Source organism: Delphinus delphis, chromosome 5 (genome assembly GCF_949987515.2).
Source record: "Delphinus delphis chromosome 5, mDelDel1.2, whole genome shotgun sequence".
Lineage (NCBI taxonomy): Eukaryota > Metazoa > Chordata > Mammalia > Artiodactyla > Delphinidae > Delphinus > Delphinus delphis.
In genome coordinates, this window is record NC_082687.1 from 119,078,965 (window position 1) to 119,099,976 (window position 21,012).

At 40.4% G+C, this 21,012-nt stretch overlaps 1 protein-coding gene across 1 annotated transcript in view; it reads right to left on the minus strand.

The window, feature by feature from the left end:
• The window catches only part of TNIP3 (TNFAIP3 interacting protein 3), a 99,078-nt gene that overhangs the window by 45,133 nt on the left and 32,933 nt on the right, over positions 1–21,012 (minus strand). The window contains exon 3 of the mRNA XM_060013197.1: positions 11,890–12,010. Coding sequence (XP_059869180.1) covers positions 11,890–12,010 — 121 coding nt within the window. The remainder of the gene's footprint in view (positions 1–11,889; positions 12,011–21,012) is intronic.

Genomic DNA, 21,012 nt, shown 5'->3' on the forward strand with positions numbered 1-21,012 from the left:
TCACCCAGGTTGCCAACTGTGAGCTTCAAACACCACAAAGTGCAGCAGCTGAGTTGAGACAGGCCTTCTTGTTGCCTAAGAACTTGCTGTTTTTCCAGCCAGCTATTCAAACATTTCCCAGGGAACAGTAAACAGGTCCTCACACAAAAATGCAACGTTTTTTCCTAACAAAGAAAGGATTGAAATACTCCACGATTACCACAACTGAATCAGCTATATGTATACGTATATCCCCTCGCGCTTGCGTCTCCCTCCCACCCTCCCTATCCCACTCCTCTAGGTGGTCACAAAGCACCACCGAGCTGATCTCCCTGTGCTATGCAGCTGCTTCCCGCTAGCTATTTTACATTTGGTAGTGTATATATGTCAATGCTATTCTCTCACTTCGTCACAGCTTGAGACATCCCAGCTTACCCTTCCCCCTCCCTGTGTCCCCAAGTCCATTCTCTATGTCTGCGTCCTTATTCCTGTCCTGCCCCTGGATTCATCAGAACCGTTTTTTGTTTTTTTTTTGATTCCCTATATATGTGTTAGCATATGGTATTTGGCTTTCTCTTTCTGACTTACTTCACTCAGTATGACAGACTCTAGGTCCATCCACCTCACTACAAATAACTCACTTTCATTTCTTTTTATGGCCGAGTAATATTCCATTGTATATATGTGCCACATCTTCTTTATCCATTCATTTGTCAGTGGACACTTAGGTTGCTTCCATGTCCTGGCTATTGTAAATCATGCTGCAATGAACACTGTGGTACATGTATCTTTTTGAATTATGGTTTTCTGAGGGTATATGCCCAGTAGTGGGATTGCTGGGTCGTATGGTTGTCCTATTTTTAGATTTTTAAGGAAGCTCCATATGGCTCTCCATAGTGGCTGTATCAATTTACATTCCCAACAGCGGTGCAAGGGTGTTCCCTTTTCTCCGCATCCTCTCCAGCATTTATCGTTTGTAGATTTTTTGATGATGGCCATTCTGACCGGAGTAAGGTGATACCTCATTGTAGTTTTCATTTGCATTTCTCTAATGATTAGTGATGTTGAGCATCCTTTCATGTGTTTGTTGGCAATCTGTATATCTTTGGAGAAATGTCTATTTCAGTCTTCTGCCCATTTTTAGATTGGGTTCTTTGTTTTTTTGACATAGAGCTGCATGAGCTGCTTGTAAATTTTGGAGATTAATCCTTTGTCAGTTGCTTCCTTTGCAAATATTTTCTCCCATTCTGAGTGTTGTCTTTTCATCTTGTTTATGGTTTCCTTTGCTGTGCAAAAGCTTTTAAGTTTCATTAGGTCTCACTTGTTTATTTTTGTTTTTATTTCCATTTCTCTAGGAGGTGGGTCAAAAAGGATCTTGCTGTGATTTATGTCAAAGAATGTCCTTCCTGTGTTTTCCCCTAGGAGTTTTACAGTGTCTGGCCTTACATTTAGGTCTTTAATCCATTTTGAGTTTATTTTTGTGTATGGTATTAGGAAGTGTTCTAATTTCATTATTTTCCATGCTGCTGTCCAGTTTTCCTGGCACCACTTATTGAAGAGGCTGTCTCTTCTCCATTGTATATTCCTGCCTCCTTTATCAAAGATAAGGTGACCATATGTGCGTGTGTTTATCTCTAGGCTTTTTATCCTGTTCCATTGATCTACATTTCTGTTTTGGTGCCAGTACCATGCTGCCTTGATTACTGTAGCTTTGTAGTATAGTCTGAAGTCAGGGAGCCTGATTCCTCCAGCTCCGTATTTCTTTCTCAAGATTGCTTTGGCTATTCGGGGTCTTTTGTGTTTCCATACAAATTGTGAAATTTTTTGTTCTAGTTCTGTGAAAAATGTCATTGCATTTTTTTTTTTTGTGGTACGCGGGCCTCTCACTGTTTTGGCCTCTCCTGTTATGGAGCACAGGCTCCAGACATGCAGGCTCAGTGGCCATGGCTCACGGGCCCAGCCGCTCCGCGGCATGTGGGATCTTCCCGGACCGGGGCACGAACTCGTGTCCCCTGCATCGGCAGGCAGACTCTCAACCACTGCACCACCAGGGAAGCCCTGCCATTGGTTTTTGATAGGGATTGCATTGAATCTGTAGATTGCTTTGGGTAGTATAGTCATTTTCACAATGTTGCTTCTTCCAATCCAAGAACATGGTATGTGTCTCCATCCATTTGTATTGTCTTTAATTTCATTCATCAGTGTCTTATAGTTTTCTGCATACAGGTCTTTTATCTCCTTAGTTAGGTTTATTCCTAGGTATTTTATTCTTTTTGTTGCAATGGTAAATGGGAGTGTTTCCTTAATTTCTCTTTCAGATTTTTCATCATTAGTGTATAGGAATGCAAGAGATTTCTGTTCATTCATTTTGTATGCTGCTACTTTACGAAATTCATTGATTAGCTCTAGTAGTTTTCTGGTAGCATATTTAGAATTCTCTATATATAGTATCATGTCATCTGCAAACAGTGACAGCTTTACTTCTTCTTTTCCGATTTGGATTCCTTTTATTTCTTTTTCTTCTCTGTGGCTAAAACTTCCAAAACTATGTTGAATAATGGTGGCGAGAGTGGGTAACCTTGTTTTGTTCCTGATCTTATAGGAAATGGTTTCAATTTTTCACCATTGAGAACGATGTAGGCTGTGGGGTTGTCATATATGGACTTTATTATGTTAAGTTCCCTCTATGCCTACTTTCTGCAAGTGTTTATCATAAATGGGTGTTGAATTTTGTCGAAAGCTTTTACTGCAACTATTGAGATGGTTTTTCTCCTTCAATTTGTCAATATGGTGTATCACATTGATAGATTTACATATATTAAAGAATCCTTGCATTCCTAGGTCCTTTTACTGTGCAGTTGGATTCTGTTTGCTAGTACTTTGTTGAGGAGTTTTGCATCTATATTTATCAGTGATATTGGCCTGTAGTTTTCATTTTTTGTGACATCTTTGTCTGGTTTGGTATCAGGGTGATGGTGGCCTCACAGAATGAGTTGGGAGTTGTTCCTCCCTCTGCTATATTTTGGAAGAGTTTGAGAAGGATAGGTGTTAGCTCTTCTCTAAATGTTTGATAGAATTAGTCTGTGAAGCCATCTGGTCCTGGGCTTTTGTTTGTTGGAAGATTTTTAATCACCGTTTCAATTTCAGTGATTGTGATTGGTCTGTTTATATTTTCTATTTCTTCCTGGTTCAATCTTGGAAGGTTGTGCTTTTCTAAGAATTTGTCCATTTCTTCCAGGTTGTCCATTTTATTGGCATAGAGTTGCTTGTAGTAATCTCTCATGATCCTCTGTATTGCTGCAGTGTCAGTTGTTACTTCTTTTTCATTTCTAATTCTATTCATTTGAGTCTTCTCCTTTTTTATCTTGATGAGTCTGGCTAATGGTTTATCAATTTTTTTTAACTTCTCAACGAACCAGCTTTTAGTTTTATTGATCTTTGCTATTGTTTCCTTTATTTCTTTTTCATTTATTTCTGATCTGATCTTTATGATTTCTTTCCTTCTGTTAACTTTGGGGGTTTTTGGTTCCTCTTTCTCTAATTGCTTTAGGTGTAAGGTTAGGTTGTTTATTTGAAATGTTTCTTGTTTCTTGAAATAGGATTGTATTGCTGTAAACTTCCCTCTTAGGACTGCTTTTGATGCATCACATAGGTTTGGGTCGCCATGTTTTCATTGTCATTTGTTTCTAGGTATTTTTTGATTTCCTCTTTTATTTCTTCAGTGATCTCTTGGTCATTAAGTAGTGTATTGTTTAGCCTCCATGTATTTGTATTTTTTACAGATATTTTCCTGTAGTTGATATCTAGTCTCATAGCATTGTGGTCGGAAAAGATACTTGATACGATGTCAATTTTCTTAAATTTATTAAGGCTTGATTTGTGACCCAAGATATGATCTACCCTGGAGAATATTCCATGACCACTTGAGAAGAAAGTGTATTCTGTTGCTTTTGGATGGAATGTCTTATAAATACCAATTAGGTACATCTTGTTTAGTGTGTCATTTAAACCTTGTGTTTCCTTATTTACTTTCATTTTGGATGATCTGTCCATTGGTGAAACTGGGGTGCTAAAGTCCCCTACTATGATTGTGTTACTGTCAATTTCCCCTTTTGTGGCTGTTAGCATTTGTCTTATGTATTGAGGTGCTTCTATATTGGGTGCATAAATAATTACAATTGTTATATCTTCTGCTTGGATGGATCACTTGATCATTATGTAGTGTCCTTCTTTGTCTCCTATAATAGTCTTTGTTTTAAAGTCTATTTTGTCTGATATGAGAATTGCTACTCCAGCTTTCTTTTGATTTCCATTTGCATGGAATATATTTTTCCATCCCCTCACTTTCAGTCTGTATGTGTCCCTAGGTCTGAAGTGGGTCTCTTGTAGACAGTATATATGACTCTTGTTTTTGTGTCCTTTCACCCAGTCTATATCTTTTGGTTGGAGCATTTAGTCCATTTACATTTAAGGTAATTATCAATAGGTATGCTCCTATTACCATTTTCTTAATTGTTTTGTGTTTGTTTTTGTAGGTCTTTTCCTTCTCTTGTGTTTCCTGCCTAGAGAAGTTCCTTTAGCAGTTGTTGTAAAGCTGGTTTGGTGGTTCTGAATTCTCTTAACTTTTGCTTGTCTCTAAAGGTTTTAATTTCTCTGTCTAATCTGAATGAGATCCCTGCTGTGTAGAGTAATCTTGGTTGTAGGTTTTTCCATTTCATCAGTTTAAATATGTCCTGTCACTCCCTTCTGGCTTGCAGAGTTTCTGCTGAACTATCAGCTGTTAACCTTATGGGATTTCCCTTGCATGTTAATTGTTGCTTTTCCCTTGCTACTTTTAATATTTTTTCTTTGTATTTAATTTTTGATAGTTTGATTAATATGTGTCTTGGTGTGTTTCTCCTTGGATTTATCCCGTATGGGACTCTCTGCACTTCCTGGACTTGACTGACTATTTCCTTTCCCATATTAAGGAAGTTTTCAACTATAATCTCTTCAAATATTTTCTCAGACCCTGCCTTTATCTCTTCTTTTTCTGGGACCCCTATAATTCGAATGTTGGTACGTTTAGTGTTGTCCCAGAGGTCTCTGAGACTGTCCTCAAGTCTTTTCATTTCTTTTTTCTTTATTCTGCTCTGTGGTAGCTATTTACATTATTTTATTTTCCAGGTCGCTTATCCGTTCTTCTGCCTCAGTTATTCTGCTATTGATTCCTTCTAGAGAATTTTTAATTTCATTTATTGTGTTGTTCATCATTGTTTGTTTGCTCTTTACTTCTTCTAGGTCCATGTTAAATGTTTCTTGTATTTTCTCCATTCTATTTCCAAGATTTGGGGCCATCTTTACTATCATTACTCTGAATTGTTTTTCAGGTAGGCTGCCTATTTCCTCTTCATTTGTTTGGTCTGGTGAGTTTTTACTTTGCTCCTTCATCTGCTGTGTATTGCTCTGTCTTCTCATTTTGCTTAATTTACTGTGTTTGGGGTCTCTTTTTTTTTTTTTTTTTTGCGTTACGGGGGCCTCTCACTGTTGTGGCCTCTCCCGCTGCGGAGCACAGGCTCTGGATGCGCAGGCTCAGCGGCCATGGCTCACAGGCCCAGCCGCTCCGCGGCATGTGGGATCCTCCCGGACCGGGGCACGAACCCGTGTCCCCTGCATCAGCAGGCGGACTCTCAACCACTGCGCCACCAGGGAAGCCCCTGGGGTCTCTTTTTTGCAGGCTGCTGGTTCATAGTTTCTGTTGTTTTTGGTGTCTGCCCGCAGTGGGTAAGTTTGGCTCAGTGGTTTCTGTAGGTTTCCTGGTGGAGGGGGCTGCTCCCTGTGTTCTGATGGATGAGGCTGGATCTTGCCTTTCTGGTGGGCAGGGCTGCATCTGGTGGTGTGTTTTGGGGTGTCTGTGAACTTAGTGTGATTTTAGGCAGCCTCTCTGCTAATGGATGAGGTTGTGCTCCTGTCTTGCTGGTTGTTTGGCATGGGGTGTCCAGCACCGGAGCTTGCTGGCCATTGGGGGGAGTTGGGTCTTACTGTTGAGATGGAGATCTCTGGGCGAGCTCTCGCCGATTGATACTATGTGGGGTCGGGAGGTCTCTGGTCATCCAATGTCCTGAAGTCAGCTCTCCCACCTCAGAAGCTCAGGCCTGACACCAGGCTGGAGCACCAAGACCCTGTCAGCCACGTGGCAGAAGATGAGAGATCATGTGGAGGAGAAATGAGGAGACTCAGCCAATATCCAGTACCCACTGCCACATATCTGAGTGAAGACAACTTGGACCCTCCAGCCACAGTGGAGCCTTCAAGATAACTGCAGATTAAATGATCCCAGGATAAGGACCTCCCAGATTTACCATACGACTCAGCAATTCCACTCCTAAGTATTTACCTCGAGGAGAAGGCGTGGGTGGAGCTAGCTTCCACAGAACGGTAAGAGACCCGGGTCAAGAGGCATGAAATCAGGGGAAAATCTGAGTTGAGGCTGCGGCGTTGGTGCAGCAGAGGAGCAGCGGTGCCTGCAGCCGCTGAGCAAGCACACAGCTTCACTCTCCTTCACTCACTTTAGTATATTCTTGTGACAACCCATTTTAGAGATGGGAAAACAAGATTTCAATAATCAAAATTTTATTTTGATAAAGAAATAGCTTAACTTTCTAAAAAGGGAAATAAGGAAACGGAAACTAGATCTTTTGTTTTTTTCAACAAATGTGGTTACAAAAAACGTGTGTCGACTTACTGTACTTTCCAAGAAGTTTCATATTACTCTCTGAACATTTCAAAACATTTTCCCAAAGCTTTTTGCCTTGAGAAGAATGTCCAGAGCTAGAATTTTTCTGCAGTTACTGGGAAATCTTCCCTCAGCTGGTACCAAAGTTATTAAAAGCCAATTTCTAGTGCTGTCTCAGTTAAAATCAGAAAAGCAAAATAGAATTTAAACACAAGACAACGCTCTTAAGCAAATTCAGTTGTGGTATATCTTCTTAAAATTTGGACACTTTTCCTTCCCTTTCCCAAGTGGCACCCTTGTTTCCAAGCATTACTGGAATGTATGTGTTTGTCCAAGAAATACATCTCAAGCCTCCTATCACTTTCTTTTGTCTTTGAAGACATACAATTACAGGGTCATAAATTAATGTTCATATATTAATTTTCTCATAGTATTAAGACCGTGTCTTGGTTTAGTGTAACTTCCATTTAACACCCATTTTGGAATTGAATGTTAATCTCACTTAGAAAATTATTTGTCCTTCGCCTATAAGACTTTCAATGCCTTCTGTTCACCAGCTGTCTACTTCAGCTCTCCCAGAATATTAAAACCTGCTTTCATACTGATGGAGTTCCTCATGTTCATCAATAATGCTTTTCTGTTTCCTCAAAGCAATGAGTCAGTCTGCTCATTTTCTCTTATAGTAATTCTCCCTCTTTCCTTATTCTTGGCAAAGATAGAGCAAAAAAGGAACATGACATATGTCTCAGAAGTTTTCATTAAATCATATTTCTTTTATGCAGCCACACTCTTCCCATCTCATAATGTCATAAAGAAATTCATTTCCTCTTCCTGGAAAGGGAGTCTACCTTACCGTTCTTATGCTTACTTCCTCCAGTGGAAAAATGAGAGATGCCCTCCACAGTTCTTCTGTCATTGCCTCACCCTTGTCTTACCCCAAAAGATTTTTCCTATACTTTTTTTAGTTCCATCAGTATCTCAGTGAGAATGCAACAGTTTTTGTTTGTTTTGAATGTAGGATTTACTTCTGCAGAGTGCTATTGTAAACAGTAATTCAGCAGAGCTTCCAGCTGGAAACTAAGCTGTGTTTACTTAAGGAAGCAAATATTTTAAGATACTTCAGATGACAATTGAGGAGGAGATGCCAGAAGTCCGTGAGATAAAGAGAAACTTCCAGGGATTTTTCCTGGGAGATCTTACCCTCAAAGAGAGAGTAAAGGCACAGTAGCTTGATCCAATGGTGATGCTTTAAGCCAGAAAGGAGGGTTTGCTCTGACAATAGCATCATTCCTGATACCAGCTTGAACTTGGGCCCAGTCACCGAATGATTCTTATGTGAGGGAGGGAAAGTTGAGAGCAGGATATATAGGGCAACCCAGACAAATCTGGGTTTAGGTCCAGAAACCAATTTCTACTAGCTATAGGACCATGAGAAAATGATCTAGCTTCACCGAGCCTCAGTTTCCCCATCTGCAGAAGAATGAAAGTCAAACTGTTACACATATTTCTGGCAAACACTGGATGTGTAAAGTAGCATTAGGGGCCTGTGTAACTAAAGTTGCAAAAGGAAATGTCTTTCCATTGAAATGGAGAGAGCAATAGCATTTAGCTGCATTTGGGCTCTGGAGAATATATCCAAATATTAGGCTGACTTGTCACAGTGAGTGGTACCACAACAATGCCACCGAGAGTGGTAAAGCTGACGTCTAGAAGCAGCAGTGATAGGTGGGCATCTGACAATCACTGGCAGTCAAAAGCTTGAGGATGAGAAACTGGGCTTATAAGTGTATATTCAATATTCCCCTGTAGACTTTGAGAATTATTTGTGAAGGGATTCTAGAGATAAGTTGATTTTGTATATCTAGTTTTCTCACAGTGCATGAAAACAAACATGTTGCATAACCCTGGTACCTTCTAGAAAAACCTATGTTGTGATACTTTACACATTCATGTGACACTTTATACCCCATCCACAGGAAGTCCATGACCGGTGGGGAAGACATGTCTATACATAAATGATTACAAAACCAAGGTGATAAAGCCTATGAATGAGGTATAAAGAAGGTATTTATTTAGGACAGAGCAAAAGGGGGCTGGAGAACTCTGTGGGACTAAAGAGTCATGAAATGTCCAAACCTTGGCATAAAAGATAGTTCATCCAATGGGCAAGGAGACAAGGGTTTCCATGAAGAATAACCAGCATGTGAAAAGGCATAGTACATGAAACTGCATGGTCTGTTAGAGGACTGTGGAATGGTGGGACATGGGTGCATTTTGGGAAGTGGGAAATGGAGAGTGGAAAAAAGAAAACGAGCAGTTTTAACAGGAAAGATACTGAATTCACCTTTGAAAATGCTGAGTGAAGTTGATATGAGTATAGAAAAGTACTTGACCTTTAGTAGGTGTATGTGTCGGAAGTCATCAGCCTGTATTTTGTAGTTTAGTGAGCCAATGATTATGGACAGATCCCTGGGTGACACTAGTATAACACGGGCAGGTGATGAAAGAGAAGTCAGTGAAGGTGAGTGAGAAGAAAAGATCAGAAGGAAAAAGGAGGGTGTTGAGGGATACTTTTATAGATGTAAATGGAGTAAGACATTTTAAGAAAGTTGAATTAGTGAATAGTATCAATTGCAAATGGAAGGACAAGTGAAAAATCAGATGCAAAATGACTGTGGATTTATCAGGGTAGAGCTTATTAGTGGTGTGATAAGGGGCTGCAAAGTCTTGGACGTCATGATCAATAAGCTTGGCTATGATATATTAGAGTGAGTTAGAACATTACCCCTAAAATGGGGGTGAGGGAGGGATAAATTAGGAGTTTGGGATTAACAGAGACATAGTACTATATATAAAATAGATAAATAACAAGGACCTACTGTATAGCACAGGGAACTACATTCAATATCTTGTAATAACCTATAATGGAAAAAAATCTGGAAAAGAATATATACATATCACTTTGCTGTACACCTGAAACTAACACATTGTAAATCAACTGTACTTGAATAAAAAAATTAAAAAATAAAATAAAATCATACTTAATGGTGAGAAAGAAAGAACATTACCCATAAAATAACATGAGGTCTCATAAATGTTTAAAGTTGAGGAGAATTAAGCTGGCAAGAGGTGATGGAGAGAGTGAAGATTTAGGAGCCCAAACACTCTTTAGTGACTGGTCTTATTAAGTAGTCCTCACTGCTACTCAGCAACTCATTTTAGTTTTGCACCTCTCTCCTGTCTCTCAGTCTCTCAATGGCCATTTCATATCTTCCCTTATGTTAACCACTGGACTTCACGTTTACCCTCGCTTTCATTCTCTGTAGATGTCTTTACCTCACACTTCACAAGGACAATAAAAAACATCAGCCAGGTACCTGTTCTCCTTTGCCTGGATATGTATCGGAAAACGAGCCAATTTCATCAACAAAGTGATAGGGGAAACAGTATCTTGAAGAGAGGTAGAAGTTCCAGTTAAGTCCCCAGCACAGAGCGAGCTAACTTCCAGGAGAGTAGCAATAAGGATGGAGAAGAGGTCTTTAGCACATAAGGAGGAATCCAGAAAACAAAATGAACGGAATGGGGAGGGAAGTCAGTCAAATGAGTCTTGGGGGCTGATAATCAGAGAATATGCAGATCAGAGGTACTGGAGGGAATTCAAATTTTCATCATTAAATTTCTTTCTGGGATTAGACAAGATGGCCACTACAAAGAAGCACACATTTCGTGAAGGAAGGAAGTCTTAACTGGGAGTTAGAGATATGTGTATGGGTGTGGGAGTGAGAAGAGAAGAAAGAAAAGGGGAGGAAAGCCTCCTTGCCCCTCATCATTAGCAGAGAGTCATTTCTAACTCTGAAAAGAAATACTTCTTTTTCAGGGAGAAGTGGGAAGAACACACACCATACTATTTGGTCATTAAACGAATGAAAGAGTTATAGGAATATCCACAACATTTTATTAAGTGAAAAAAGGTGAGTTTAACAAAACAGGGTGTGCACGCGTGTGTGTGTGTGTGACAGAAGGAGACACACAGACAGACCCCAAATGCTGAGAGAGGCTCTCTAGGAGCTGTGGGCATGGAGGGGATTTCAGAGGCTGATACATGTTTGGCGAGGCCTGAGGCTTATACAATTCCAGGACCTCCTTTAAGAGAAAAAGACACAAATCTGTGAATGCTAATTAGTTACAAAAGTAAATATTTGTTTAGGGGAATCCAAGCTTAATTAGCTCCACAACAAATCTGTCTCTACATGATTTTTATAGTATTCTCTATGCTTAGTATAGCTTTCCCACAATGAGCATGAATTATTTTAGAACTAAGAACCAAAGCAGAAGTTATGTAAATTTTTTTTTTTTTTTTTTCTTTTTGTGGTACACGGGCCTCTCACTGTTGTGGCCTCTCCCGTTGCCGAGCACAGGCTCCGGACGCGCAGGCTCAGCGGCCATGGCTCACGGGCCCAGCCGCTCCACGGCATGTGGGATCCTCCTGGATCGGAGCACGAACCCGTGTCCCCTGCATCGGCAGGCGGACTCCCAACCACTGCGCCACCAGGGAAGCCCTATGTAAATGTTTTTAATGTCAGCCATGCTCTCTAATTTACTTACATTAGATCTCTTTTGAAATGATCATTAGAGACGGTTTCTAATCAGAAGGGCTGCAGAGTTTAAGAGCTTATGTTGTCATTTATGATGTATTTCTAGAAAGTCATGCACAAAATTCCTAGCTTGAGCTTACCCTTGAATTTTATTTGCTTACATAAAGCACTATAGACAAATATCCTAAAACAAGAGGAAAGTCAAAGTCAAACAACTCTAATCAGGAAAACCTTGTTCTTTCATCAAAAAAATGGACGTGAGTTGTGCAGACTTTCGCAACCCAGTGTAAGTGGGTTTACAAAAACGAGGTTAGCGCCTCCCAGTAAAAGAGCTGTCGCTGCAATAAGCGTTCTTTCTTGCGGCTTGAGCTCTGCTTCCCCTGGTATCACGCTTTAAACTGGAAGGAGCTTCTGCTGAGGGTTTCCTTGGTAACAGGAAGTGACTGTGTATGAGAAGTTGGTACTGGTTCACTTTGTCCTCTCAGCCATCAAGGAAGTGCATTACTGTAAATGATTTGGGGACTGTCCCCATGCATTCTTCTCGGTGAACACGCTGCTGAAGGGTGTATTGAGAAACCGCGAAAGAAGATGTTTTCTTACCTTCACAGAACATGGACTTCTGTGACTTGGCATTGGTCCCGGGGTGACCCCTCTGGGATCAGGAGAAACATTCCTCTCAATCAGATCGCAGATTTTATTATCCAGCTCCATGCTTTCACATCTGCCCAGGGGACATGGGAAAGTCACATTTTACAAAGATAATTAAAAATGATTATAATTTTGTGAATGATGTGGAGGTGTTATTCGTGTACAATACCCCTCTAAAATCTCCAGTTCTCTAATTTCATTTTGTATTCATTAGTTGCTGCCATTAGAGAACTTTAAAGAGTATTGGAGTTTAATTTTCACTTACTTGCACATTTATTCCAAGTAATCAAGTAAGATACAGGCAAGTTTAGGGATTTTCACAGTCTGATAACGATGACCAGAGCTGAGCACTCCCAGTAAGCCTGATGCTTTACATCCATATTCTTATTCAGTGGGTATAACAACGCATTACCATAGTCAGCATTACCTGCGTTATACAGATGAGCAAACTCAGACTTAGGAAGTTAATTAACTTACTAATTTACATGATATCACACTGCAGAACATTGGCAGGACCAAGATCAGATGCAGATCTGTAGGGTTCTATGGCCTGTCTCTGGGCTATGTTTGCTGTATGTCTTCAGTTAAACTGAGAACAAATCCCTAAGGAATTATTTGCCACCAAATGGAAATATTAGAGTCAAAGAGTACCTGGAAATTACCTTAAAAAGAACTTAGTCCAACTTGCATCATTTATATGAGAACAAGAATGAATTGCTTACATTCCCATGACTATTAACAGGTAACATCAAAATTTAAATCAGATTTTCTGACTCCAGTCCATTTTTCTTTCCATTATATCATGTTGGCATGATGGAGAAATCTTCTCATTAAAAACACAATTCAAGGGCTTCCCTGGTGGGGAAGTGGTTGAGAGTCCGCCTGCCGATGCGGGGGCCACGGGTTCGTGCCCCGGTCCGGGAAGGTCCCACATGCCGCGGAGCGGCTGGACCCGTGAGCCATGGCCGCTGAGCCTCCGCGTCCGGAGCCTGTGCTCCGCAACGGGAGAGGCCACAACAGTGAGGGGCCCGCGTACCGCAAAAAAAAAAAAAAAAAAAAAAAAGGAAAAAAAACCCCACAATTCAAGAGAAAAATACGTTCATTTTGTTATTTTTCTTTACATAGTTTTTTTTTTCTTTTCCCTTCCTCATCATTTTTCGTCCCTTAAAAACAACCCCTTGGAGGCTTCTGGGAAGATGGCGGAAGAGTAAGACGCGGAGATCACCTTCCTCCCCACAGATACACCAGAAATACATCTACACGTGGAACAACTCCTACAGAACACCTACTGAATGCTGGAACAAGACCTCAGACCGCCCAAAAGGCAAGAAACCCCCCACATACCTGGGTAGGGCAAAAGAAAAAAGAATAAACAGAGACAAAAGGATAGGGACGGGACCTGCACCAGTGGGAGGAAGCTGTGAAGGAGGAAATGTTTCCACACACTAGGAAGCCTGTTTGCGGGTGGAGACAGCGGGTGGCGGAGGGGGAAAGCTTCGAGGCCGCGGAGGAGAGCACAGCAACAGGGGTGTGGAGGGCAAAGCGGAGAGATTCCCGCACAGAGGATCAGGGCCGACCGGCACTCACCAGACCGAGAGGCTTGTCTGCTCACCCGCCGGGGCGGGCGGGGCTGGGAGCTGAGGCTCGGGCTTCGGTCGGAGCACAGGGAGAGGACTGGGGTTGGCTGCGTGAACACAGCCTGCAGGGGGTTAGTGCGCCACGGCTAGCCGGGAGGGAGTCCGGGGAAAAGTCTGGAGCTGCCGAAGAGGCAAGAGACTTTTTCTTCCCTCTTTGTTTCCTGGTGCGTGAGGAGAGGGGATTAAGAGAGCTGCTTAAAGGAGCTCCAGAGACGGGCACGAGCCGCGGCTAACAGCGCGGACCCCAGAGACGGGCGCGAGACGCTAAGGCTGCTGCTGCCGCCACCAAGAAGCCTGTGTGCGAGCACAGGTCACTCTCCACGCCTACCTTCCGGGGAGCATGTGCAGCCCGCCACCGCCAGGGTCCCGGGATCCAGGGACAACTCCCCTGGGAGAACATACGGCGCGCCTCAGGCTGGTGCAACGTCACGCAGGCCTCTGCCGCTGCAGGCCCGCCCCACACTCCGTGCCCCCCCCCCCACCCCCGGCCTGAGTGAGCCAGAGACCCCGAAGCAGCGGCTCCTTTAACCCCGTCCTGTCTGAGCGGGAACAGACGCCCTCAGGCGACCTACATGCAGAGGCGGGGCCAAATCCAAAGCTGAGCCCCAGGAGCTGTGAGAACAAAGAAGAGAAAGGGAAATCCCTCCCAGCAGCCTCAGAAGCAGCGGATTAAAGCTCCACAATCAACTTGATATACCCTGCATCTGTGGAATACATGAATAGACAACGAGTCATCCCAAATTGAGGAGGTGGACTTCGAGGGCAAGATTTATGATTTTTTCCTTTTTTCCTCTTTTTGTGAGTGTGTATGCTTCTGTGTGAGATTTTGTCTGTATAGCTTTGCTTCCACCATTTGTCCTAGGGTTCTATCCGTCCGTTTTTTTGTTTTTTAATATTTTTTCTTAATAATTATATTTTTATTTTAATAATTTTATTATATTTTATTTTACTTTATCTTCTTTCTTTTTTCCTTCCTTCTCTCCTTCCTTCCTCCCTTCCTCCCTCCCTCCCTCCTTTCTTTCTTTCTTTCTACTTCTACTAATTCTTTCTTTCTACTTTTTCTCACTTTTATTCTGAGCTGTGTGAATGAAAGGCTCTTGGTATTGCAGCCAGGAGTCAGTGCTGTGCCTCTGAGGTGGGAGAACCAACTTCAGGACACTGGTCCACAAGAGACCTCCCAGCTCCACATAATATCTAATGGCGAAAATCTCCCAGAGATCTCCATCTCAACACCCAGCTTCACTCAACGACCAGCAAGCTACAGTGCTGGACATCCTATGCCAAACAACTATCAAGACAGGAACACAACCCCACCCATTAGCAGAGAGGCTTCCTAAAATCATAATAAGTCCACAGACACCCCAAAATACACCACCAGACGTGGACCTGCCCACCAGAAAGACAAGATCCAGCCTCATCCACCAGAACACAGGCACTAGTCCCCTCCACCAGGAAACCTACACAACCCACTGAACCAACCTTAACCACTGGGGACAGACACCAAAAACAACAGGAACTGCGAACCTGCAGCCTGCAAAAAGGAGACCCCAAACACAGTAAGATAAGCAAAATGAGAAGACAGAAAAACACACAGCAGATGAAGGAGCAAGATAAAAATGCACCAGACCTAACAAATGAAGACGAAATAGGCAGTCTACCTGAAAAGAATTCAGAATACTGATAGTAAAGATGATCCAAAATCTTGGAAATAGAATAGAGAAAATGCAAGAAACGTTTAACAAGGACCTAGAAGAACTAAAGATGAAACAATGATGAACAACACAATAAATGAAATGAAAAAGACTCTAGATGGGATCAATAGCAGAATAACTGAGGCAGAAGAACGGATACGTGACCTGGCAGATAAAATAGTGGAAATAACTACTGCAGAGCAGAATAAAGAAAAAAGAATGAAAAGAGCTGAGGACAGTCTCAGAGACCTCTGGGACAACATTAAACGCACCAACATTCGAATTATAGGAGTTCCAGAAAAAGAAGACAAAAAGAAAGGGACTGAGAAAATATTTGAAGAGATTATATTTGAAAACTTCCCTAATATGGGAAAGGAAATAGTTAATCAAGTCCAGGAAGCACAGAGAGTCCCATACAGGAAAAATCCAAGGAGAAATACGCCAAGACACATATTAATCAAACTGTCAAAAATTAAATACAAAGAAAGCATATTAAAAGCAGCAAGGGAAAAACAACAAATAACACACAAGGGAATCCCCATAAGGTTAATGGCTGATCTTTCAGCAGAAACTCTGCAAGCCAGAAGGGACTGGTAGGACATATTTAAAGTGATGAAGGAGAAAAACCTGCAACCAAGATTACCCTACCCAGCAAGGATCTCATTCAGATTTGATGGAGAAATTAAAACCTTTACAGACAAGCAAAAGCTGAGAGAGTTCAGCACCACCAAACCAGCTTTACAACAACTGCTAAAGGAACTTCTCTAGGCAAGAAACACAAGAGAAGGAAAAGACCTACAATAACGAATCCAAAACAATTAAGAAAACGGGAACTTTTTCTTTTCCCGTGACTTTTTTCTGTGACTTTTGGGTTTTACTTTTTGTTATTGTGATTAGTAGTCTGAGTGTGCTACTGGCTATAAGGGGGAGAAACAAACTACTCAATGAAGAAGTTACTCTGTGTAAATGTGCTTTAGATCCACAAGTCATGGTGTCTTAATTATTTCGTAATTGAGAGCTTTAACAGTTGTGGCTTAAAGAGGTGATGGAAGAGAAAAGATTTGCTCACAAAATTTTCAGAGTAGCATCGGCCTTGGGCAAGAGTGACTATTTCTAGAGTTCAACCCAAGGCTATGTGGCTTAATAATTTAAATAAATATCTAAAAATGGTCTTTGCATGTCTGAAACAAAAGCCTGGAGGGTCGGGATGTTTCTTATAAACATGGACTCTGTTACTGCCCTCTATCTGCATTCTTGGTTGGATCCCTATTTATCTCCTCTCTGCTTTTTGTGATGTGCCAGGTCGCTGAACTGATGCCACACACCCCAGCCAAACCTCTTGTGGCTACTCCCTGGAGGAACGCGTGGACAGAAGAGCCAGATTGGAGTGGAGATAAGGTGCAGCTGCAGGTGCTGTTCAGCCCGCGAAAGGTTACAGGTGAGCATAGTTCTGTAGAAACCACATCTTCCTATAACTATCCTACGGAGTTAAGGTTTGGCCATCTTACTGGAACTATTCTGCATCAGTAAAACATTCTTGTTCACAAGGGCAGAGCAACAGATGAGGCAGGATACAGCGTCTATAAATACACACTGTTTCAACAGGAGATATTGTGATACATGCAAACCTTGGCCTTTTTGTCTGGCTGAATGTTAGCCATTGTGCAGTTCTCACCTTAAGTATGGGAGCATGACAAGACCCTAGATTGCATGAGATGTTCCAACTATGTATTTCCATAGCAACGTGTATTTCCTACAGTAGGCAGCTTATTACACTTGATTGCATGTCTACTCACATGTATCCTCCATTAGATTAGAAACCCCTGGAGGCAGGCACAGGTTTGGCTTGCTTACCATTGTAACTCCAGAGTCTCAGAGTGATTATGAAATGTTTGACAAGAGAACAGATAGTCAAGAACAACTAGGTCTGAGGTCAACAAGGATGCCAGGTAGTCCTGAAGGACGGGACGCTTGTATTAAAAAGTCACGTGTAGGCTGCTCATCTGTTCTCTCTAGACGTGTTCTCTCCATGGGATCTATATGATTTCTTCCCTCCTCATCTCAGTAGTCAGCCTCTGGGAGAAGGAGCTGACAAAGTCTAACAGCTATGGAGATTGTAACAGGGCACACAACTTTCTGCTACAAGCCATAGAGCTTTAGGCATCAGCAAGCAGCATTCTGGAGGGATTTTGGAGTTGTGGAGTCCTTCCAAATTCCCTGGAATCAAACCTGTAGTCAGGTTGATGCTTGAGAAGAAATATAAGTCAGGATAAAATCTTGTCCGAGGGCAAGTAGTAAGCATGATTCTCTCCTCTCCTAACAAGTTTTCTGAGTTTTTATTGAGAGAAAAATGACACCGTTTTTAGATCTTAGATCTTCTGGATAGACTGAGCCTGGAACACCAAGGTTTGTTAGGATGTGAGTTTCTCTACTCCAGGGAGCAGGGACCCTGTTGGAGGAACAGCAGAAAGACGAAGAAGTCACGCAAATATTGCTACTCTCCCTACTATTTATTATGGGGTTGAAAACACACAAAATACACCCTCTAACAGGGATACAGGAGGGACATAGCTTGAGAGTTTATGGGTCAATAGGGGATAGATTCCTTGGTGTTTTTGTTACTATTTCTTTTGAATATGGCAGACTATCATGAAGGTTGTTCTTTATTTACTTAAAATTCCATTCTTTTGAAGAAGCAGAGACTATAAAAAGTGAATACTCTTAAAGATTCAGGTGTTAGGAAACATAATTCCCAACCAGCATTGTGAATAAGTTAAGCCTGTTACGTTAAGCTTGACCTGAAGGTCAAGAAAACCTTGGCATTTTAGCGTTTGTATCACGTGGATAAAGCTTTTGCACATTGCTCTGCAGAGTAAATATGCTCATGCTGATTTACTGAAAACAAAATTAAGCTAGCTATACATGCAGAGCAAAATTATGTATTTTATTGTGAATGTTGAATGATGGCAGAGAATGCCAGCCCAAAATATGCCACTTAAGCATAAGGATTATTTTGAACAAAAGATACTTGAAAAACAGCAGATACAAAAAAAAGCATTCTGATCTCCCCCTTTTCTTCCTGAAAACAGGAGATAAAACTCCCTTGTGAAAGATGTCCCCCTATACTAGGAAGAAAGAAGCATTCTTATCATCAAGGATGGGAAATTAAGATGAAGAGAAATCTGTACAAACAGACCTTGTTAAAATAATTCGTATCTTCCGTTAGCCTCATCATGTTTCAGTTACTTTTCCCTAATTGTCTTTCTTTGATCAATTTAGTATAAAAGCATTGTATACTAGGTTTTGCCATTTCTTTGGGTCTTCATTTCCTAACCTCTTAGGCTCCCATGTCCCCAAAAACTTGTTTGTGTGGTTTTCTCCTATTAAGCTGTCTTTTCTTGCAGAGCCCATTCAAGAATTTTCCTCCCCTGCACTGTACTTGGAAATAAGCATTTCAACAGGAACATTAAGTTATATATTTTACAATTGTATCTATATGAGAAAAGCAAAGTAGATAAATTAGATCTGGGTACACTCATCTGATATAACCACATTTCGGTGTCAACGATAGTTTTCCTTTAATTTATCAAAATGTATCTCTTCTTTACACAATACCAAGTTGTGACATTCTCTAGGAAGGTCGGAAGACTAAACTTTGGAAGTCTAATTATAATATTTTCCCTAGTATCTCATTGCTGTTTAATATTGAGTATGTATTTAGGTAAAACATATGATCAAATAAAACAATATTATCTTAAAACTATTCTCTTAACTCAAATCTATATTGTTATAGCTGAATTTCATTGGGACAAATATTTGAAAGGACTTTTTTAAGGAACAGCCATTGGTAAAATAACTTTATTCAAATTATTTTAAATTATTGCAAAGAAGGTGAGAAAGTGATACTTTTAATAACTATAGCTGAAGTATTAAGTAATTTGGACCCCCATATACTTGAGAGCTGTATAAAAATTTTATAATAGGAGAAGTAGTTTACCTTTCTATTTACTTGATCTTTAAGTAATACTTATTTAAACGATATCAGTTTAAATGTGAATTTTTCACATCTGTGTTGGAGTTTCATTTCAAGATGTGACTACAGTTCTCGATTTTAATTCACCAGCAGTTTTGAAGTTTGCAGCAGTACATAAAAGTACAGAGCCAAGTGAGGCAGTTTGCAAGCTGAATCTACAGCTGATTCGTCTATGGATGGTGAGGAAATAATGGAATAAATTATGGAGACATTTCTTCTGCATAAAATTTTTGGGAGGTCTCAGATTTGGTAATAGCTTTTCCAGAAGTCACAAACTGACCTATGACAATTTGATGTCTTATCTTGTGATCACGTGTCTCAATTCTCTTGTCTAGCTGATAAAGTGAGAGCCACATTTTGTTGGATCCCTTGCATTAGTTTTGTTAGAGGTGGTACATAATACACTGAATCAAATCATTATGAGTTATTAGTATGCGTAGAGTAAACCTACGTATTGAATGAGAACTGCTTCTGAAAACTTTCTACAGAGCTATATTATAAACAGGTTCATTTGCAGTTGGAAATATTGCATTGATTAAATGATGCCTCTAGAGGGCACTCTGCATTCAGTTCAGGTAGAAACTAGTTTCTGATGTTGCTCACATTTTCTGTTATATTTATTTTGAATTTTGAGGTCAGCAGAGAGAGAGAAGTGTGTGGTGTGTACATTTGTAATAATTGTAGCTTTTTTACCGAATTTTAAACTTTTAATAAAAATTTTCTTTCTTTTTTAATAGATTTTTTTTTTTTTTAATTTGCAGTTGTTTAACATTTATGTAATAGACTTACACTGAATAGCTTTCCTACTATAGTGGTAAGTTAACTTTGTTAAAGATTGAAATGGTCTATATTCACTTTCTTTCTTTCTTTCTCTGTTTTTTTCAGTGTTCCTATGGATGTGAAATTGATGAGCCTAGAATTTCTTTTTGTGCTAGAAATTAGGAAATACTTAAAGAACTGGTTAAACATGGGACAATTTCACATCAAAATAAGTAGTGATATAAATGCATTATAACTCATTAAATAAAATAGGATTAGTTAATTTATACTGGTAAAAAATTTAGAAATAGACATAAATGGGGACAGGAGAAATCTTTTTTCTTTACGTTAGAATACCTACTAATAAATGTAGAAGAAATTATGGTATCAGAAATTCACTGTTTGGCAGCCATCATAGTAATAATTTAAATAGGAAATATTAATGGATGCTAAAACTCATGCCTGAAATTTTGATGAGGAATGGCATCTTTACATCATTTCATAGGATCTCCCCCCCCCCAATACTTAGTTAATACTAAAGGAAATACGGAAGAGTAACCTTACATTGGAGAATATTGGCAGACTCCACCTTAACGGAATGATCAAGAATAAAATCACCTGTAATGAGAAAAATCCAAACTGACCATCTGATAGGATGCATCAAAACATAGCTTCACATCTGTGGTATTCCTGCTAAAAATGTATAAAGTGTTAGGTCATGAAAGTCAAGCAAGACTGGGAAACTGTCCCAGATTGAAAGAGGCTAAAAATCATGAAAACTACATGCAATCTATGTTCCTGGATTGGATCCTTCTTTGTCTAGGAAAGACACGAACAGAATAATTGGCAAAAACTTGAATGGCTTTGAGGATTATACGATAGTATTGTAACAATGTTCGTTTTCTGATTTTGATTCAAAGGGGATCAGAATTTGCCACACTCAAAATATGCCACT